The 23,590-nt window shown below is 40.9% G+C and overlaps 1 protein-coding gene across 1 annotated transcript; it reads left to right on the top strand.

Moving 5' to 3' along the window:
- Nucleotides 1-544: 544 nt before the first annotated feature.
- On the top strand, nt 545-23,590 carry ZNF365 (zinc finger protein 365). The gene is made up of 6 exons (XM_069980285.1): nt 545-632; nt 4,443-5,180; nt 11,040-11,220; nt 11,937-11,974; nt 17,010-17,232; nt 23,331-23,590. The coding sequence occupies exons 2-6, from the start codon at nt 4,456-4,458 to the stop codon at nt 23,397-23,399; spliced, it is 1,236 nt and encodes a 411-aa protein (XP_069836386.1). The 5' UTR covers nt 545-632; nt 4,443-4,455; the 3' UTR covers nt 23,400-23,590.

Genomic DNA, 23,590 nt, shown 5'->3' with positions numbered 1-23,590 from the left:
GAACTCGCTGTGTGAAATCCGTTGCGATCCGGTACGTGTGAAGCTACCCCAACTCTTAATTTTGTCAGTAATAAAGTTTTGTCTTTAGATATGTAAAACAGACTGTAATGACGTGGCTCATGTTATGCTTCTGGCTTCTGTATCAGGACGTTTAATTCTACTAGGCACTAATGGGTTAACTAGAAATAAAAGGAAGCCTGCAGGGCAATGCCAGAGCACAAATGCAGTGGGATGGAAATACAAATCTATCTGTAGGTGATAACACGGAGACGTCTAGACGGGGCTGTATCCAGTAAAGATCTATCTGGCGTGTAATTTGCTGCATGAGGCTAGAATAGCATGTCAGGCGGTAAAATAAAAGCAGCAGAACATATCCCCCAAAGCTTTGTTACAAGGTGACATAATCTTCTATAAGGAGGCAGCGAACAGGCTGGAGAATTGCATTGCCCAATCAGATAGAATTACTCAGTGACCAATTAGGGCCCAGCTTACATGGCAACTTTGGAAACTGACTAGTATGATGCTGGGTGCCCAGCATTCCTCCAGCTCTGCCATGTACCAGTGGCAGCCATGCTCTGACTTACGGCTTTGCTGAAAAAGAAGGCTTTTCTACAGCATCAGCAACAAGTCAGGTAAGTGTGCGGTGCCCTGCTGTGATTACAGATGCAGGCAGGAGGATGATGATGATGAACGCTGCCATCCATTAACCCCTGCCTTCCTGCCTGCAGCCAGCACCGATGCATAATAATGGCTAGAATGAGGCTGTCTTCCTGTAGATTAACCCCTGATTTCACAATATCTAGAAGAGGACAGCCATGACAGCTTCCTTACACAGCTGCAAAATATCCTGTGCAGGAGGAGAATGCACTAGATATTCTGTATCTTATGTGATTATGTAGGTTAATCCATCATGTGTTACAGTCTATGATGAATGCGTTACCTACTGAGACATGGTTGCATGGTTACAGAGCTCCAACTGGGAATATTCTGCAATGTGGATGCTTGTTTGTGAGCGATATATATATATATATATATATATATATATATATATATATATGCAGTAAGCAGAATATACTCATGATGTCTAAATAAAGGTTATTCTTATTATTTAAGCACACATACGGTATTTATAATGCTAGCATTGTCTTACTGGCTTGTTTAGGATACTGGTAATATTTATTATTACCAATATATATATATATATATATATATATATATATATATATATACGTTTGTAAAAATATTTACATGACTTTCTGATGTCATCAAATATCCACTTTCCCAATGCACGTTGTGTATCAATTTGTGTATAGTTACATGGCTCGTTTGAAAAAAGATACATGTCCATCACGTTTAACCAAGGAAAGGAAGAGTTCAACCAAGGGGGGTTTCCAACGTTAAAAAACTAAAGCCTGCTTTGGGTATAGAATGTGCACTGCCAGTCCAGCCTCTCCTGCTGTTCCTGTTTACTGCCCCCATGATAGTTCTCCCTGCTCCCAGACAATATATACAGATATCTAAAAATGTTAACAGGTAACGGCCATCACTTATTTATATGCAGAGGATGAAAAGTTATGTGATTTTATAATAAATTATGAACAACTGATTGGGGGTCTCGGGTTATACTCCTAATCACTCAGGCTAAATGCTTGGGGACTAATGCCCCTTATAATGGGACCCAACTAAAATATAACTTTTAATCTTACATACGAATAAAATCTGTGTATCAAGTGGTAGAAAGGAAATGGTAAAAACACAACAGTCGAACTGCTACCGCATAAACCATATGCAGCAGGACCAAAACAGGTCTATATGCTGGAGCAGAGTGCTGACACGATTTAAAATCTGCCTATAGCCCCTTCAACATGTTTCGCTGCATTCACAGCGTCCTCAGAAATAATAGCAATTGTTCCTGAAGACACAAAACATGTTGAAGAGGATAGCAATTCTCCCCGAGGACGCTGCGAATGCAGCAAAACATGTTGAAGAGGATAGCAATTCTCCCTGAGGACGCTGCGGATGCAGCAAAACACGTTGAAAAAGATAGCACTTCTCCCTGAGGACGCTGCGGATGCAGCAAAACATGCTGAAGAGGATAGCAATTCTTCCTGAGGACGCTGCGGATGCAGCAAAACATGCTGAAGAGGATAGCAATTCTTCCTGAGGGCCAGGATTTGTGGTTGTTATACAGATGCAATATGTGAAACTGGCCTTAGGGTGATCCTATACAGTGTATTAACCACATATGGAAGCTTTGTACCTTATATGTTGTTGCTATGAATCCACCAGTTGATGAGAATTTACAATTTCTACAGATGAAATACAGATAGGTTACTTAATGCATCACATCATGTGAGATCACCCACATAATGCAGTGTGAATATGTGTGTTCACCCCTAGAGATGAGCGCAACTCGAACATGCTCGAGTCCAACCGCTCTCTATTTGAATACCAGTGGCTGAAGAAGTTTGCTGCAGCCCTAGGGACATCGGGAAAACATAGGTGCAGCAATTTTCCCTAGAAGTAACGTAAATAATGAAATGTTCTATTGGTTGACAGCAAGCTGAGATCTTGGAAATCAATGTTAGATACAGAAATTATAGTGGAAAATTATATGATTATTTTTTTATGCAAAACTAATATTTAAGTACTGAAAAAGGGAATACCCCCTTAGGCTGGGTTCACACTACGTATAACAAAAAAAAACCAAAATTGAGTATTGTAGCAAATAATTTTATTTAAATCATGTTAAAATACAGAAAAAAAGAAAAAATGAATCAACACTTATAAAAACAGGGTGGCAATCCTGGAGAGATATCACATATACATAAATATATAGGAGCAATTCATAAGAAAGAACACTGGGTCCGGGTATAAAGTGCTATGTGCAAAGAATTTTGTTACATGGGGAACAACCCCCTATATCTAATGTAAACACCCTTCCCACCCCATATGAGAATTGCTCTTATTACCAATAAATCACAAAGTCTGCTCGCTCTCCAGGACGCCACCATCCCGACGCGCGTTTCGTGTCCTTCGTCCGGGGGTCAAAGGGGAATTCTGGCAAAATTTTTTATTAAAGTATTGTTTTCCCCCCCAAAAGTTATACAAATCACCAATATACACTTATTATGGGAAATGCACATAACGTGTTTTTTTTTCCTGCACTTACTACTGCATCAAGGCTTCACTTCCTGGCTAAAAGGTGATGTCACGCCCCGACTCCCAGAGCTGTGCGGGCTGTGGCTGCTGGAGAGGATAATGGCAGAGGGATGCTCAGTGTCCTCCAGTGTCCTGTGTCCCTCAGTGTCCCCCTGCCATCATCCTCTCCAGCAGCCACAGCCCGCACAGCTCTGGGAGTTGGGGCGTGACATCACCTTTTAGCCAGGAGGTGAAGCCTTGATGCAGTAGTAAGGGCAGGGAAAAAAACACTTTATAAGCATTTACCGTAATAAGTGTATATTAGAGATTTGTATAACTTTGGGGGGGGGGGGGGGGGGGGGCAATACAATACTTTAATAAAAATTTTCGGTATCTTAGCTCGAGTTACTTTTACAGAAGATGTATGCGACTCAATCGAGTGTACTGTATAAGAGATTTCCATCCCTAGATGCCTATTACATAGCCCAGTCCTTCCACCCAAACATATATTATTTAACATCTGCACATCTGTAAGATGTGCAGATATAGACTACTATGCCTCATACAGTTTATTGCGACAAGACGTTCTAAAGTATAATAATATGGGTGCTTCTGCGGATCTACTGATTGGCTGAGCGGGTCGTCCTGTCGAGAACCCCCAAAGCAAGCTGGAGCCGCCGGGGGGTTAACTTACATACACGCAGCGTTATGTCAATTCCACTGCGAGTATGTATTCTCATAGGGATGCACTGACAGTGGATCCGCAGCGGATTTCACTGTGAATCCACAGCGTGAAAGCCACTGTGGTTCCGGTATGTGTGGAGGCACCCTTAAAGGGGTTATCCAAAGAATATCTCTTTAAAATCAGCTGGTTTCAGAAAGTTATATAGATTTGTAATATACTTCTATTTAAAAATCTCCAGTCATCTAGTACTTATCAGCTGCTGTATGTCCTGCAGGAAATGTTGTTTTCTTTTCAGTGTGACACAGTGCTCTCTGCTGCCACCTCTGTCCGAGACAGGAATGGTTTTCTATGGGGATTTGCTACTACTCTGGACAGTTCCTGTCTCAGCCAGAAATGTCAACATAGAGCACTGTGTCAGTCTGAAGAGAATACACCACTTCCTGCAGGACATACAGCAGCTGATAAGTATGGGAAGAGTTGAGAATTTTAAATAGAAGTATATTACAAATCTATATAAAACTGAAACTAGTTGAATGTTCTGCTGGGGTTATAGCACAGTAAACACAGTAAAGGTTCCCTTTATATATTATGACATGTCTTATTTTATACATTACAGTTTGGCTGGTGTAATGCAACAGAAAACCTCTGAAGCTGGCAGGTCCCCATGGCAGGACTCGGTGAGAAATGGTAACTTATACAAACCTTTTCGCTGCCCACAATGTGGGGAAAATGCACGTTTCAGAAGCTTATCCTCTTTGAGGGCCCATCTGGACTATATGCACACCTATGATGAAAGGTATTTTTGGGGAAAATCTGGGGTATTTTGTTCACTGAAAGAGGCTGATCTGGAAAACTCAAGAGAACCTCTCAATGAAAAGCAAATGGAATCTATTGACGATGCTCTCAATCAGAAAAGCTCTTCCTCATCTTATTGTGACTTGAAAAATGAGAGCAGGAAAGTCAGCAGTCCTATACAGATCCTGTCAGACAAGCCTTCCCCTCTTGTTAAAAGCTCATCGGACAATTCTACAAAAAATCACTATATTATCGGATATCCCATGACAAGCACCAAGTTTCAGCTTGATCCGCAGGAGAAGTCAGTGCTTAATCAACTGACTGAAAATGTTGATAAGAACATAGAAAAGAAAATTGATAATCTCAATAAGGAACTCTGCCAAAAAACTTCTGAACTGCTGGAGGTTCGTGCCGCCTTTTTACAACTTTCCCAGAAGAAGCAAGAAGTGCAGCGCAGAGAGAGAGCGCTCAGCCGCCAGGTAGATGTGGCTGTGGAACTGATTGCGATCCTTCGTCAGCGACTTACGGAGTCCGAGCAGGAGCTCCAAAGGAAGGAGGAGTAAGTTATTACTGCTATAAGGAACAGTAATGCCTTTATTTTCTATCTATTAAGGTTTAAAGGGGTTGGCCACTTTATAGTAAAATAGTTCAGTGTACAGTATTAGTAAGTGTACTCACTGTATATACCGACAGCAGCTCCCTGTGTGCCTCATACAGCTAAAATCAGACTCCTCCTCCAGGCTGTGCTGTCCTGCTCTGTGGTGTTTCTGTCCATAAGATGGCCAACATGGAGGAGCATGTGACCCCCTGTGTCCTCCATAGACATATACAGGCTCAGTGGTGGACACTAAGGGGCGTGACCTGGTCATATGTTCCTCTATGTTGGCCATCTTATGGACAGAAACACCACAGAATAGGGCAGCCTAGCCTGGAAGAGAATAGTCTGATTATAGCTCTATGAGGTACACAGTCCCCTATTGTTCTTAGATCCAGTTTATAGCTGCTCTCTTGATAACATGCCAAACAGGACCGGCCCACTTAGGCTATCACTGGCCACAGGGGGATTCTATCTGAACTGAACTTCATTTTTGCATAAGTTCATAAGGAGTTTGTAAAGATGGTGGCCGCACAATTTAATACAAATAAAAAACAAAAAAGAGCCTATGCTAACCTGTCCACACTCCCCTGTTGTCCTCTTATGGGCCTTCTAAGTCCTCCAGCTTATTTGGTGTATATTCACTTACCACAGCATGTTTTTGTTCCAATGTTGCTGTTGCAGCAACATTGGACAAACACATGTTGTAATAAGTAAATATACCGAAAAAAAGTTGGCAGGTAGAAAGCAATCGACATAAGGTATCCCCTCTACTGCTTTCTACCTGCCAGCTTCTTCTGTATATTTTCGTTCAAACGTTGCTGTTTTTCATTTCCAACAGCATGGAATGCTGGAATGAAAACATGCAGTTTTAGTGGGGATCATTTACGGTTTGGTTGGCACAAACCTTAACATCATGCCAAAATTTTTGTAACTTGAAGAACTGAACTTTTTAAAATGTAATTTTGTGTGGTGTGGTTCTAATGTTACATGTAAAGATGATGCATAAGGAAAACAATCACATTACTCGCTATTTTATATGTAGTTGCATGTCAGGTATAGAACAAGGGGGGTCATATGAAGACAGTGATTTTTATCTTAACAATCAGTTCACAAGTGGGCATAGAAGTCATTTTTCAAGATTGCTAAAGCTTTTCATCTGGAAATTCATATCAGCTCAATGACAACTGAATTCTTATGCTGGAAATAGAAAAAGAAAAAATCCTGACAATGTTCCATCCTGCACAGCTGATCTGTTATGGACTTCACTAAATATCCTAGGTTGGTTCAAACATTCTAAAAGAAAGTCATTAAAGCCTAAGGAACAGCCAGAAAGTAGTAGTATGTTTTTTTGTGGTTGAATTCCATATATTCCATGTGTTTCCCTTCCATATATAAGTTAAAATAGCCAGGTGACCATCATCCAAGTGTGGGAATTCAATAAATGTCAGGGGTTGCAGCTGGTCAACTTTAGGAAGTTTCAGAACTTTATAAAATATATTTAGAGATTACAAAATAGATATGTTCTGAATTCAGAAACTATGTCTGGTCTAGCCTAATCTTTTCCTACACATCCTTTCTCCTACTAAGCATTTAATCCTAGATTAAACCATTCATCCCCTGGAGTTAACACATGGACACTTGGGGGGAGATTTATCAAACTGGTGTAAAGTAGAATTGTCTTAGTTGCCCCTAACAACCAATCAGATTCCACCTTTCATTCCTCACAGACTCTTTGAAAAATGAAAGGTGGAATTGGACAATTCTACTTTACACCAGTTTGATAAATCTCCCCCTATGTGTTTAAATAAAAGGCGAGAGACTTTTTAGAAGTAAAGCTGGGACTACTCTGAGATTTATGGTAGCGTGACAGCAGATGCCATCCAAGTCATGCTGCCAAAATATTTTGTGTGTCTTGTGCTCATGTGACTTTATTACAGTTGCCACTTGGCTGTTAACAATATAGCCAAATTGCCGAGAAGGCAAGCAAGATGCATTTGCACATAACTTGTATTGAGGTCTATGGTAGCAAAGTCCCATGCCACTTAGGACCTGTGGTCATAAATACGTCAAGGGTGGATTTTCTGCCCCTGTCTCATCCCAGTTACACTATATCACAGTTGCATTGTGACACCATTCATTGTGACCCCATTTTGTTTTATTCTTTACCATGGATTTATATGAAATCCATGGAAAAAGTTCTCCTCTAGAAGCACTGTTTCTAGGAGAGTACATTACTTCTTGTCATAAAAACAACTTTTAAACTGGCTTAGGGCCCTATTCCACTGGACGATTATCGTTCGCATAATCGTTAACGATTAACGAGCTCAAACGACCGCTATTGCGAAAGACCTGAAAACGTTCACTCATTTCCATGGAACGATAATCGTTACTTATGATCATATTTGCGATCGTTTTTTCTTTGCTATTTCTTCGCTATTGCGTTCGTATCTACTGCGAACGACCGAACAACGTCTTATTCAATGTAAACGATTTGCGAACGTTTTGCGAACGAGCGAAGATTAAAATAGGTCCAGGTCTTATAAAGCGATCAACGATTTCTCGTTCGGTCGTTAATCATTAACTGCATTTCAACCGAACAATTATAGTTTAAATTCGAATGATTTAACAATAATCTGAATGATAATCGTCCGGTGGAATAGGGCCCTTAGTCTGGTAGCTTAGTTTGTGTATTCATTAGGCTAGCACAACCTCTCCGTCGCTCCTCCCCACCCTCTTCACCATTTTTCCTATTTGTCTGCAGTGAAAACTACACAGGTCCTTAACGATCCAGCCCATGTGCCGGGCTGACACAGCTGAGGAATAGGAGGCAAATCTGCCTGGAGCATTCCTAATGATGAAGAGGGTGGGGAGGAGGGACAGAGAGGTTGTGACAGCCTAATGCATACACAATGTAAGCCACGACCGTTGGGCATGGGGCTGCCAGTTTAAAAGTTGTTTTTTATGACAATAACTGCATCACCTGCTGAATGGACCACAGGACAGATCTTGGATTAAAAGCAGCTATCTGAAGGTACAAGTGGTTTGGGGGGGTCAGATTGTGGGTACAGAGTCGCTTTAACTTTACTTACTGCTTTCTAAGCCTATAATAATCATTTAAATTAAAATGCGCCAATATATTTCACAGCACTTTAAAATTCTGGGGGTACATACATAGACATAATCAGTCATTGCAGAGATACACATATACCATCAGGTCAAACAAGAGGAATGAAGTTATTACAATCTATAAGTATCCATCTTGCTCACTCAATTATGGGGCAGCACGTAGTCGAACAAAGCCTGATGCTTTAAAGGGGTATTCCACTCAAACATAACTTTTATGTTGCTGCCTATGGTGAGACAACTTGCAGGTAGGTGGAAAAGTGAAAGAGGTATGGCTCTTAGAAATTGCTGAGGGAAAAACAAAAACTCAAAAATAAAAATTGGCCTGGTGCTGGTTAATATATCAATTTGTATTGTTTGTCAGACAAGTAATTCACATATTTTGAAAAAAAAAAAACATTGTAATGTGAGGCCATGATTCTACAGAAAACTATGTAAAACAATGTAATAAATTAAACAGATAACTAATACAGATGAAGCTCATCCTTACATATGAAAGTCAGTAATAACTGCTGGATACTGTAAACTACTTTCTATGTAGATCAAAGAAGCTTCTTCAGGGAACTGTACAGTGTATATAATACACTTAAATGGAGCCACCTAAACTGATATCCCAAGAAGCAGCTGATCCTGACATATGTACATAGCACATGGAGAACCCTAATGTACTGCAGAGGGTGCTACTAGACATTCAATTAGTGCATGCACTTAAAGGGGTTATTCTTTTCAGCAAGTTATCCCATATCAACAGGATTGGGATAATTAGCAGAATGGTTGAGGGTCTGACTTCTTGTATTGTGGAGGAGACAGCACTTCTGTGGTGGTGGTGCTCGTGGCGGGATGGCATCCCAGACGTAGTAAATAAGGAAATTCAGGCACTCACCTAGTGAAGTTATGCTTGTTTTATTATGTGCAAAACAGCATCAAGTACAGGAGGGTCTGACTTCTGACCTTCATAGAGTATGAATGGAGAGCTGACTGCACATGTGCAGTGTATTTCATTCATTCAAGGGCTGTTACCCAGTGGTTGGATGCCAAGCTATCCACTAACTATCACATATCCCGTGGATAGGGGATAAATTGCTAAAATAAGAGTAGCCCTTTAAGTAATACAGCATCTACTCAATGGCTCTAGTGTCAAACTCAGGCCCTCCAGCTGTGGCAAAACTACAATTCCCATCATGCCTGGACAGCCAAAGCTTTAGCTTTGGTTGTCTGGGCATAATGGGATATGTAGTCTTGTAACAACTGGAGGGCCTGAGTTTGACACCTATGCCTGGGTCTAGTCGATTCTGATACCATGCACTGATTCACAGGTATTTTTCCAGTAAAATACTGGTGCTGGTTGGCTGAGTTCTCCACCCAGTTCAATGTATCACAGAACCACCCTGCCCTCATTAATTGATTGTGAATGTGGTTTTAAGTTACAATGACCCAGGTAAGTCTATTGTATGTTGAAATTGTTGTAACCTAAGGCCATTGTAACCTAAGCGCGCTGTATTCGGGAAAAGTCATATAATCTACTTAAAAAGGTTGAGTAAGTTTACAAATACAATGCACTGCTTGACTAGTTATCCTGCTTTACAGCTTGTATAGCCCAGAGCAGCTTTTACAGTTCAGTTTTATTTCTGTGTTGTTCAGCATTTCTTTAGGGCTTTGTCCTGTGATTTTTGTTGGTGGGGTGTGTATACTTCACACCAGCTACTGTAGAGTAGTATGAAAAATATATTCTCCTACAATACCCTGCAGCACAGACCCTTTCTTTACAGAAGTGTAAATGTACATGAAGTCAGTTACTGTGTATGTGGGTGCTGGTTGCAATATATATACTATTGGCTCCCAGACACCTCAGGGTTTGAACACTACGATATTCGAACAAAATTGCTCCCTGATGTCTTGTTCTGTACTTGAACATTGTTCACTATCCGAACCAGGGGAGATAATTATCAGCTGAACTATTGTTCACCTGACAGTTATAGAGGTGTTCCGAGACCTAGGTTACAGGAGCGGGGATGCCCGTCATAATGATGGAACCAACTGCTACTTACTGCTGGTCTCTACACTCGGTGGCCCGGGGCACTCTGCATCTGACCCATGGAGTGTTAAAGGGGTTGTCCAGCGAAAAATTTTTTCTTTCAAATCAACTGGTGTAAGATAGTATATAGATTTGTAACTTCTATTAAAAATTCTCATGTCTTCCCTTACTTATTATCTGATGTATGTCCTGCAGGAAATGTTTTATTTTCAGTCTGGCACAGTGCTCTCTGCTGACATCTCTGGCCGAGACAGGAACTGTCCAGAGCAGGAGAGGTTTTCTATGGAAATTCATATAAAATCAAGACAAAGTTCCTGTTTCAGCCAGAGATGTCAGCAGAGAGCACTGTGTCAGACTGGAAAGAAAACAACATTTCCTGCAGGACATATAGTAGCTAATAAGTTTGGGAAGACTTGAGATTTTTTAATGGAAGTAAATTACAAATCTATTTAACTTTCTAACACCAGTTGATTTAAAAGAAAAAGATTTTTCCTGGACAATCCATTAAAACCAAGTAAAGAAATTTTAATTGTTCCCTATGGGAACACACAGCTCGGTTCTCTGCTTTCCAGAACTTATTGAGAACAGAGGTATTACTGTATATAATTTTTATATATATATATATATATATATATATATATATATATATGTTTTCCTTACAGAGAAGTAGTTTCTATTAATCACTTTCTGGAAGCTGCCGCTGAAAAGGAGTTCCGAGGGAAAAGGAGACTTCAACAGTTTATTGAGAACCTTCTTCAGAGAGTCGAACTTGCAGAGAAACAGTTGGAATTTTATCAGAATCGACAGATCAAGAACAGTCAGTCCGGTCCTGAGGAAGGCATGGTAAGACATTACCAGTCTGGTTTCTCATGGGTGACTATATTTTATACAATTGTCTCTCATACACTCACTAAGGAAAATGCATGAATATCAGAACACTGTTCCTCTCCTATCTATGCAGAGTCTATGCAATGTGTAAAAAGGTGGGAAAAGTGAGACCTGAAGTTTATTGATTGAGTTGAATGATTGCATGTACGAAGATTTCATACACCATATCACTGTTTACAGCTGCTGGGACAATGATCCATTACATGGAGGCATCCCCCACAAAACCAACTCATTCCAGGCTTTCCCAAAACTACGTGTAAATAATTTCAGCTATAGAAACAAATTTAACAATTTTGTGGCATCATGGTTTCCCCCTTTAATTTTAGTTGCTTGTCATAGGAAAGGTCCTAGGGACTAGGCACAATATTAAATTGTTCTCCAATCCCACCAAAATTGCTTTTAAAGTGAAGGGGAGCTTCAACAACCACCCAAGGCCAATACACAATATATGGAGATCCTGCTTCTGAGTGTGCAGGTGCCCCAGCTCTGGCAAACAACTAATCAGTTATAGGCGGGTGTTAGCAACCCAGCAGCCTGATATTTGTGACATGAAATACTTCATTGCAGGACAAACCCCTATAACAATATACTTTCTCATGATGGTTTCTTATAGATGCTAATTGTTTCTGATATATTACCATGTGTATATAACCCTTCTTTTCATCCATCAGGTTGTACATTTTCAAGCTAACCGGAAAAGCAAGTGCCAGTATGTATCTTTATTCTTTATCTGTGGATCTCAGTATCCATTATTTTCATCCCATAATCTCTTGTATTGCTCAACCCTGTTCTCTTATTTGTTTCCAACATAAATTTGGTCAAAAGAAGGGGTCTACCATCTTTCATATTACCCTATTCTGAATAAGCATAACCATTGACATATGATATTTGTTGGCTGTCTTCGATCTGAAGACAAACTAATGTCTACAGGGGTCATTATATGGGCTGCAACTCCCTTCTTTCCTGCTATGTCACACATAGGTAGAGGACCAAGCTTTATCCAACACATTAGATTTTTGGGCCAGACCAACTTTAGGTACATTAGGTGCCTTATGGCGTACAGGGAGCATCACATGTACAGTAACTACTGATGGAGCTGCCTTGGGCCACACAATATGTAGTCATAGTCACTAGTTTATTAGTAGGAAAGTGTTATTTTAGCTGTATCCCTGTATTTTGGCACTGCTGGCCTGTTACTACATTGGGGAAGAATTACCAGTACAACCAAGTCACTTTTCTTTTTAATCTTTGTGTTGTTTAGAATGGTGGTGGTTTGTGTAGGACCATTGCCACCCTGTGTTGTGTACTGATTACCATGGCCAATAATACAACTGTATTCTAAGTTTAAAGAGGTATTCCCATCTCAGTTTGTTATTCCCTTATCCGTAGTAAAGTAGATGATCGGCAGGGGTCTGACCACTGGGAACCCCACCTATCCTGAGGACAGGGACCTGAGATTCCTGTTAGAATAGAGCAGTGGGATGCACGCAGAGATAGCCGAGTACACGTTTCCGCTATCTGTGTTACTCCAATTGAGAATGAATGGAACAGCAACATCCATGCATAGAGCTGGTGCTATATTCTAAGAGGAATCACAGGACCGTTTTCTTAGAATCCATGGGGTCACCAGCAGTCACATCCCCACCCATCAGCTAACTGGTCCTGTATCCTATGATAAGGGAATACTAAGACGAGAAAGCCAAGATCGGAATACATCTTTAAGCTACATCTATTTTAGAGCATCTTTCCTTAGAATTCTTCATCGGTACCTTCCTCTGTTGTCCCCCATGTAAAAGAATAAATACATTTATGACTGGTAGTTTCTCAGTTTCATTTATTCATTCAATGTATTCCTGAAGGAATAACAGAGAAATGGCAGAATGTGTCTAATTAAAGCGGCTCAAGAATAGTTGCATCATGGGAATGCAAGGATTTATTAAAGCAGATGTACCAGAAGAGCTGACCGGTCCTCTTTAAATAATAAAGGCCCTATTTCACGAGCCGACTTGAGGAGCAAACAAGCTCACTTGCGGAGCAATCGCATGGGCGATTGCTAGATCGTCCGGGCAGCCCATAGCATACAGCAGCATCTGCTGCCGCCGCTCCTATTCAGGAGCGTTGCTGTATCAGTCGTTTGTTTTTCAACATGTTGAAAAACAAACGACTGCAACGATCAGCCGAGATGAATGATGCTGGCTGATTGTTGCCTTATCGGGACGATTATGAGCCGTAACGGCCAAATACCGCCGATAATCGTTCCGTGGAATAGGGCCTTAGGGGTAAAAAAACAAGTATTTTCTTCCAGTTCTTTTATAATTTATTTGACCACTTGACATTGCACTTATTTAGTAAAATAATTTTACACAGGTTTATTAAAATTGTCTAATAATCTGAGACAATGTATGGACTAGACAGCTTCAGAATGCACCAGGATTATAAAGGTTGCTCAGGAAAATTATACGAATGAATAATATCTAATATTCTGTTGCGTCTCCTCTAGCCTGGATACCACATGAGATACAGTTGGGCATGGACATATACTGGTTACATATAGCAGCCGATTTGCACACAGATGTTGCAGCAGGGCCTGTAGATCCCACATACTTGTAGGTTGTTGAAGCCAGTTTACTGTATATGCTTGATTGCTGATAAATGTGGATGACCAAGCAGGTCAAGCAAGTGTTGGAATCTGGTGGAGACAATCCTGGGAAACCCTTGCTGTGCGTGGGCCAGCATTACCCTCCCTAGAAACTCCAGGTGGAAGCCCTGCCATGAGCTACTCATGTGGCTGCAGGATGTCCTGCCATATAACTGAGCTGTCAGTGTCTCTCATATCACTACTAGGGATGACCTACTGTCATCATATCACACCAGCAATTGGGGCATTTTGCTCTTCCACAGCAGGCTTAAAGTGCTCACCACAAAGCCCCAATGCTCAAACCCGACCATTGTTGGATCCCAAACAGAACCTGGATTGCAGCTTTCTCATTCACGACACCACTGCATATAGAGAAAATAATAATTATAAATGAAATCATATCTCATTGTTTAAAATACCGCTTAGGTACTGAAATGATCCAAAATGGATCAGTTTAGTGCTTGGATCGTGGTGTAGCCAAAGATTGGAGGAAGCATCCACAGTGCTATGGTGTCACAAACATCAGTTAATTCAGGCAGATGATGGTTGAAGGATTGTGTATTTGTAGCCTTAATAACAGCGCGTTTCAAAGTCCATGGGCCTCCTCAAGTTCCAGAGACATCACCTCAGAAAAAGGCCCATAAACCACAAAACGTGTTGTTATCGAGACTACAAATACAGAATCTCTCTACCTCTCACTACAGCTAATTCCTCACAGCAGAGGCTCACCTCAGTAACAGCTGCAGAGTGCTGCTGGAGCCACCTTAACATGCTCCCTAACAACCCTAACATTTCTCTAAACTTATGACCTGTCATTTAGAGACCCTTTGAAATCACCAATTATAAGTGTAGGAAGAGACAGACAAAGACAAACAGACAAAGAGGGACGCTAATATAGTGTAGTAGTCTAAGAAATAGGCAGAATACAAAGGTAGATGTTATTGCAACAAACTAACCTTGTGGTGTTGTGAAAAACATAGGCCCAACACTATGGAGCGCATATAGGGAAAAGTGATGGTGTCCACAGCCAGGCTCTCAGTTCACAGCAAATGGCTCCCGTCACAGTGCCACCGCCCGTATTGGAGTAGAAAAAAACTGTAAAAAACTTATATAGCTACGGCGCAGGACTTGCAAAGACAATCCAGGGTACCAATGCATTGGTACAAACTTTTATTTGGGCAATCTGAGTAAAGAATTTTGGTTTCGTGCTGTTGAGCTTGATAAAGGTGTCAGGACAACACCGAAACGCGTTGCTCAGATTGCCCAAATAAAAGTTTGAACCTATGCATTAGTATCCTGGATTGTCTTTGCAAGTCCTGCGCCGTGGCTATACAAGTTGTCTACAGTCTTTTTCTACAGTATTAAGTGTGTAATGTGCCCACTAATGTGTGCCACTTCCTAGCCAGCTGTAAGATCTTATTCCTTTGCTCTATTATAGTCTGTGGAGTCAGGCAGGGAGTGAAGTGTCCTTCTATGTGGTTCATCAACTTACAGCTACCCATTTCAGCAGGTCTCAGGCCTCAACAACATATCAAAAGTTTAGATACAGTACAGTTGTGCAGCGCTACTCTTTTTTGCACAATTTGACATTGGATATGTAGAGAAACTGCTGCACGCCATATGGCACAGCTGCCAAACAAACCATCTAAAGGAAGTATTGTACATATGTATTAATAGGAAGTGTGCATAGTACCTGCCAGGTGGTGAATGGGGGCTGTGGCTGTTGTCCCACCTGGTGGACGGTGTGCAGTAGTATTTCCTTTTGCTCAATGTCTGATCCAACCGAAGAGATTAGCGCTGCACAACTCCTTTAAAGTGACATTTACGTGGACTGTTTTTGCTGCTGATTTTACACTACGGATTTCATTGTGCGGAATATGCTGTGTAAATTAATGTAAATAAATTTCTAAAAAAATGCATCAAATCCATGGCAAACATGGAACATTAAATTGGGGCACCACTTTTAAAGGGGTTATCCAGCGATACAAAAACATGGCCACTTTGTTCCAGAGACAGCCCCACTCTTGTCTCCAGTTTGGGTGTAGGTTTTGTAACTCAGTTCCATTGAAGTGAATAGAGCTTAATTGTAGACCACAACTGAACTGGAGACAAGAGTGGTGCTGTTTCTGGAAGAAAGTGGCCATATTTTTGTAATGCTGGATAACCCCATTAATTTTGCCCAGGGCCTAAAACTGGCCCTGCCTATGGGGTGATGATTTCCAGACTTACCAGGTCTGAAAGCCATTTCCATGTGGTCTGCACATTGTCAGAAAAAGATCACCTGGTCTTTCTAGTCTTTCCTTATAAGTAACATGCTGTGTTTCCATTGATCTTGTAAGGGCCCTATTCCACAGTAACGATAATCGGCCAGATCGGCCCCATTTGGCCCGATTCGGACGATTATTGTTCAGTGAAATAGAGAGAACGATCAGCCGATGATCGTGTCATCGGCTGATCGTTCATTTAGGGCCAGACCTAAAATCATTGTTCCCCCACCGCGCATCGCTACGGTTGAATAGCGGTGCGCGACGGGCACGGGCACGGGATTTGACAGCAGCAGCATCATACATTACCTGTCAGGTCTTTTTCTCTGCGCTGTCTTCATCCCAGGGTCCCACGCTCTCTATGTTCTGAATGGCTGGTCAGCTGACGGAGCGCTCAGCCAATCACAGGCTGGGACCGCCGCGGCCTGTGATTGGCTGAGTGTGGCCTGTCAGCTGACCAGCCATTCAGAAGATAGAGCGCGCGGGACCATGGGATGAAGACAGCGCAGAGAAGAAGACCTGACAGGTAATGTATTACTGCTGCTGCAAGGGCTGCAAGGACATCGGTAACGATGTCCCTGCAGCCCTCGCTCAACGATCTTCGGGCCATGGAATAGGCCCAGTAAACGAGCGGCGATCTAGCAGATTGCCGCTCATTTACATCGTTGATCGGGCCCTGCTCGGCCTGTGGAATAGGACCCTAAGTGTGACTGGACCTGGATGCTGTAAACATCTACACACTAGTACAGCACATCGCCCCTTCCCATGGTGTTCTTTGCCTTATCCTCCAATAGCAATGTACATTTAAACATCAGCCTCCATTTATTTTCCTTTCCTTCTAGGAGTCGAGGAAGTTTTCACCTTGTCAATCACATGCATGATGTGAAGCCTCAGTCCGCTCAAAAAGGCCGCACGTATATTAACCGCATAGGCATACAGCCAATGAAATTACTACACGAGTCAGGTGACTCTCCGCGAGATATATGGAAGCCACAAAAGAAAACTGACCAAACCGCTTCTGGCCGAAAAGTTCACAGCAAGACCAAAATAGGGAAAAAGACAGGAGTATGTAATAATGTTTATAAACAATATTGAGTCAAAAATTGTTTACATTTTGTAAAAAAGAAAAATGGGGGGGGGGGGATTTTATGTTCAGAGGGGTACTTTTTGCTCTATGTAATTGTATATGAGAAATAGCAGCGCATCTTTGCTCTCTTTTTGCCAGTATCTGCCAGGTCTGGCTATACATAATGCTATTGTATGTTCATATTGTATCATTTCTTATGTTGACGATTTGCACATGAACACATAATCGCTGAAAAGTTTATTTTTAGATATTATTTTAGACAGGGATATTTAAATATATGTTGAGATACAGATACAGAGAGACCTTTATGGATATTGAACTCATATTGTGTGTCATGTGTTGCACTTGAATTGTGTAATAGGTATGGATGACATTTGTTTTGCACCGACACTTACTTTGCAGCACTGTAGATTCTAAGGTGGACAGTGACTATCATTCCAAATGTGAACATCAATTAGAAAAATAGAACAGTTTTAGGCTATGTTACCACAATGTAAAAATAAGGGCAAATAAAATGTAAAACAACGGCCATGGCCATGGCTGTTATTTGCCCTTATTTTAACATTTTTGGGGCGTTTCATGGGTGTCTTTTTGGAAGACCTCTGCCGACATTGTGGTGCCAAAATGCTGCAGTTTTTTGCAAATCATGTCTGTCATTTGCATAAAATGTCTGCGTTTTGGCTCCAAAATGACGTTTGTCCACAAGAAACGCCCCAAAAAAGATGTTGTGGGAACATAGAAGTAGTACACAGAACATTCTTAAAGGGATATTCCAGTGGATAGCATTAATCACATTCCCACTGGATGCCTGATAAATAATAGATTGCGGGGCCCAACCGCTGGGACCCATGAGAATTGATTTACACACACAAAAAAAAAAAAAACAGGTTAATGGACCATGAAATAATTTTACATACAGTATGTACTCATTGTTGCCCCTTTGAATAATGCACTTTACTTGACTTTTTTTTAACATGACTCTAAAAGTCACATCTCCACCAGTCTAGTAGCCTAAAAAGAAGCTATTAAAGGAGGAGTCCGGTGAAAATTTTTATTTAAGTATTGTATTGCCCCCCTAAAGGTATACAAATCACCTATATACACTTATTACGGGAAATACTTATAAAGTGCTTTTTCCCTGCACTTACTACTGCATCAAGGCTTCACTTCCTGGATAACATGGTGATGTCACGACCCGACTCCCAGAGCTGTGCGGGCTGTGGCTGCTGGAGAGGATGATGGCAGAGGGATGCTCAGTGTCCCTCCTGTGCCCTGTGTCCCTCAGTGTCCCCCTGCCATCATCCTCTCCAGCAACCACAGCCCGCACAGCTCTGGGAGTCGGGTCGTGACATCACCATTTTATCCAGGAGGCGAAGCCTTGATGCAGTAGTACGTGCAGGGAAAAAAGTACTTTATAAGCATTTCCTGTAATATATGTATATTGATGATTTGTATAAATTTTGGGGGGCTATACAATACTTAAATAAAAATTTTCGCTGGACTTCTCCTTTAATACTAATGTCTCAGAAGTCCCAGTTTTGTGTGTATAGCTCCTATGCAGACAATCATATTTCCATAGCAAAGACTATAGATTCTGTCTCCTATTTATTACTAATCTGCTGTATGTATGTTGGCGAGAAGCCAGGGACAGATGGAAATATAGCTGTAGGAATTGACTACATATGGTTTGTTTGTAGTTATTTACCAAATAAACAGAAATTTCTGCAGAGGTGCTGTAGACACAAAATTGAAGATGGATGCAGACGTGTACACGTCCTTTAAATTTTCTAATGGTGTCCAATATGGTCAGGAAATATGTATTCAAAAAGATTGGACTATCTGTTAAATGAATATATTTGCCCTACAAGTGTAAGGGTCCTTTTAAACACACAGATTTCTTGTCTGTGGGCCCACAAATGAGCGCCGATCACAGCTTGAGAAATTAAGCAGATGGGCTGCATGAACTATCCTTGTATCGCTCATGCAGCCCTGAAAGCAGACAGCGCACATATGTATATATGATATGTATATATCCATTCAGTCAGTTTCCAGATCACAAGGAGCAATCTTTACTTACCAGCCATGCTGCTTGTGATGCGGTATCTGGCTCTCTGGTCCTCTGCCGGATTACAAGCAGTATGGTTGGTAAGTATAGACTGCTGCTTGTGATCTAGAAACTGACAGCACAGATATATACATATCCTATATACATATTTGTGCTGTCAGCTTCCCTTTACACATGTGCAGCTGAGAAAGATACCTTTTTGAGCAGGTTCAAAAGATGCGATCAGCCGATTATCGCTCTTTAGCTGATTGCAGTCACTTTTACATGGGCCGATTACCGTCTGCATTAAGGTTTCTAACGATGCTCCTGGCCAATAATTGGGCCGTGTGAAAGAACCATTACTATATTTGTTGAGATGGTAATAACCCTTGAGGCTATGTTCACACTACTTAAGTTTCCGGCCGTAGCGCCAGAGACTTACGTAGTTTGCGTATAATGGAAAGTATACAAAGAACGGCTGCACAGTTCACACTACGTACGAACTTACGCCCGGATCGTACGCGGCGGCGTAAAAAATGAACCAGACCATTGTTTGCGGACGAAAATGCCGTAACTTACTCCCGTAGCGTAACATGCGGTCCCGTACGTAGTGGTGATTTCTTCATTTTTGCAGCTTTTTGTGCCGATCCAAAAGGTTCTGTGGGGTGTCCGGGGCTAGGCGAAGATTTCCAAGTAAAAGACCGGTGTCAGATCGCTACGTAGGGCGCTCGGGAAGCGTAAGTAGACTTCGGGCGTAAGTTCGCGGTCCGCACGTAGCCGGCCGCAAGTAGCGTAAATCACCGTCCGGAGTTTACCGCGTATATGTCCGGCCGCGAAAATATGCGGCTGGACATATACGCAGTGTGAACATAGCCTAAAACAGTGAAAGGACATATATATATATATATATATATATATATAATGTGTGTGTGTGTGTGTGTGTGTGTGTGAATAGTTCTGCAGACTTGCACTTTAAGTACATGTTAATGTATCGGAGTCTCACTTACTGTATAGCAAATAGGTACAAGTATATGTTCTATTTCAGTATATTATATATGTTGCTCTAGAACATCAGATCTACAAATATAATTTTACACTTTGACACTGCACTTTCTACACTACCCCCCCCCCCCCGGCTGACCACTAAACGGTCAAGTGAAGTCATAACTACATAACTGCTAGCTCTGGTCAGGAGTGCTTGCAGTCAAAGGGACATTTGCAAAACCCAGGAGACCAGCAGGGCCACCCGGTGCTGCAAATGATGACGGCTCAGGGAGCCCAGTGTATTGCAGGAGCAGGCCATGGGGCCACCTGATGCGGCGGGCCCCATAGCAGCCGCTATGGCTGCTATAGTGGTAGTTACGCCCCTGCACATGTGTTATATATGGTCCATAAACTGACTCTATATCACAGACTATTTTGGGACTCCCTGCATCATAATTCATTAGGATGCAGTGAGCTAAATCTCAGTAGAGTAGCATGGATCTTTAAAAGTTTTGGAGCTCACTGTATCATAATGAATTATAAAACAGGGAGACCCGTAAGAGTTGAATAGTTCAGTCCGTCATATACAGTCAGCTTACAGACCGTATATCATGGATGTGTAAAGGTAGCCTACATTGTAATAAATGCAGTGGCCACTCCTTCCTGTCCCCTTGGAATGCAAAATGGGGGAACGCAAAAGTTTTGCAACATTGATAAATCTCACCCCATGGTCGTCTTCTTTGTAAGTTTTTTTTAAATTGGTTAAAAATTTTTGGGTTGCCCTATTTAGTGTTTTTTTTTTTTTATCTTTTTAATATGCTTAAAGTGGCATCAAACATTAAATGCATGTACATAAACCTTCATTTACAGGCTATGTTCCCACAATGTCCTTCTTTGACATTTTTGCTGCCGTTATTTGGAGGCTAAATACGGGCCATATTATGAAATTATGGTCGTTATTTGCATAACAAGTTTATCCCTTAGCTTCAAAATGATGGCCGTCCAGAAAAACGGTCTTACAATAGCAAACAAATGATGTTGTGGGAACATAGCCTTAGTAGGCACTGAAACTTAGAGAAATTAGAGAGAAATGCAAAATGACTGAAAAAACTTTTGTGAACACATCCGCCACCATAAAGGCCTAACAAAATGGCTCCAAAAACTCCACTACAGTCTATCTATCTATCTATCTATCTATCTATCTATCTATCTATCTCCTATCTATCTATCTATCTATCTATCTATCTATCTATCTATCTATCTATCTCCTATCTATCTATCTATCTATCTATCTTTCTATCTATCTCCTATCTATCTATCTATCTATCTATCTATCTATCTATCTATCCTTCTTTATCTATCTATCTATCTATCTATCTATCTCCTATCTATCTATCTATCTATCTATCTATCTATCTATCTATCTATCTCCTATCTATCTATCTATCTATCTATCTATCTATCTATCCTTCTTTATCTATCTATCTATCTATCTATCTATCTATCTATCTATCTATATATCTTCTATCTATCTATTATCTATCTATCTCCTATCTATCTATCTATCTATCTATCTATCTATCTATCTATCTCTTATCTATCTATCTATCTATCTATCTATCTCCTATCTATCTATCTATCTATCTATCTATCTATCTATCTATCTATCTATCTATCTCCTATCTATCTATCTATCTATCTATCTATCTATCTCCTATTTATCTTGCTCTCTCTTGATCATTAAAGCCATATGTACCTGTTAAAGGAGAAGTCTGGGCATTTTTTTAATTCTGACAGGGGCAGGGAGAATTTGATAACGTGTATGCACTTGTGGTGAGCAGCGGGACCGGCCTCGGGACCCTCGCCGGCAGGCATTTTTCCCCAAGTAGTGATGCCTGTCCCAGCTGATGGACGGTGTCCTGCACGGGTCACTGACTTGCTGAGCAGATAGTCCATCAACCGGGTCATGACATGTGAGCGTCGGAGATCCCATAGCCCACTGTCCTGCTGCTCACCACGGGCACAGCGAGAGATAAGTTAGTACTTGTTATCCAATTTCCCCCTGCCCCTGCTGGCTGGATTTTAAAAATGGCCGGACTTCTCCTTCAATGTGAAACAGTTAATAGAGTAATTCTAGAGCTATTATATGGAGAGCTAGATTTGAAGAGTTTTACTTGAAAAGATACTTTTTTTTTTTTTTTTTTGAGAAATAAGGTGAAAATGAGCTGTTGGCTTATGTAACAGAAACACTGATTGCATAATGATTTCTCGGTTAGGTCTTTCAGTAACACTTCAGTATTTGATCATTATATTTCTTTAGTTTTTTAGCCATGATTAGGAGTGGATTCTAAAAGAGACACATTATAAATCTTTCTGTTATGTTTTTTTTTATGTTTGGGATCCACTACAGCAGGAATGGGGAACCTCCGGCCCTCCAGCTGTTGCAAAACTACAATTCCCATCATGCCTGGACAGCCAAAGGAAAGATTTAGTTGTTCAAGCATGACGGGAATTATAGTTTTGCAACAACTGGAGGGCCTAAGGGCCCTATTACATGGGACAATTATCGCGCAAAACATCAATATAGCGTTTGAATTAAAACTATAATTGGTTCCACGTTGTCTGCACTGTCAGTTTTGTGCGGTCACTATTCAATGAACAGCGGCTGCGCAAAACTGACATGTCAATTTTCTATGCGGCCACATGGAATCCCGGCCAGAGTGTATAAAGAGGGTATACACTCCGGCCGGGAATCCATAGGACACAATGTTATTTTAATTTTCAATAAATAGTGGCCCATGTTGCAACGTCCGTTATTTATTAAAAATTTACATTGTGTTAACTTAGCTTAATAGCAGAAAAAGTTAAAAAAAGATAGGAAAATAATAAATAATTAATAATAAATAATTGTGCATATATACATAAAAATAAGCCCAAATATATTAGGTATCCACACATAATAATCTGGATTAATTTATTGGGTTATTTAGTGTTAAACCTGCATGGTATAAAAATGCTGAAATATAGCCCTTTTCTTTTTATTTACAGAACATAGAAACTATAAATTGCACAGTAATACCCCAAACTGTATGGGAAACTTCCAATTCTGCCACATAAAACAAACAATCTTAATACAGCCATGTCAACTAAACAGAGTGTACAGGTAAAACAGAGAGAGGCAGAAATGGAAACATGTAGCTGGTCAATGAATGCAAAACAGTGATCAAAGGCTGAAGTGTGAATGAGGCCTTGTTGGTCATGAGGTAATTTTTGATTACTGCATTATTAAAACGTATGGCCATTTTTAT

This window comes from Dendropsophus ebraccatus, chromosome 8, assembly GCF_027789765.1.
Source record: "Dendropsophus ebraccatus isolate aDenEbr1 chromosome 8, aDenEbr1.pat, whole genome shotgun sequence".
NCBI lineage: Eukaryota > Metazoa > Chordata > Amphibia > Anura > Hylidae > Dendropsophus > Dendropsophus ebraccatus.
The sequence above is the reverse complement of the archived record's forward strand: the minus strand, read 5'-3'. Positions and strand labels throughout refer to the sequence as shown.

Coding starts and splice junctions, on each gene's coding strand:
- ZNF365 (XM_069980285.1), top strand. CDS start 4,456: ATGCAACAGAAAACCTCTGAAGCTGGCAGGTCCCCATGGCAGGACTCG. Junction 5,181..11,039: donor GAGCTCCAAAGGAAGGAGGA/GTAAGTTATTAC, acceptor TTTTCCTTACAG/AGAAGTAGTTTCTATTAATC. Junction 17,233..23,330: donor AAATAGGGAAAAAGACAGGA/GTATGTAATAAT, acceptor TTTTATTTACAG/AACATAGAAACTATAAATTG.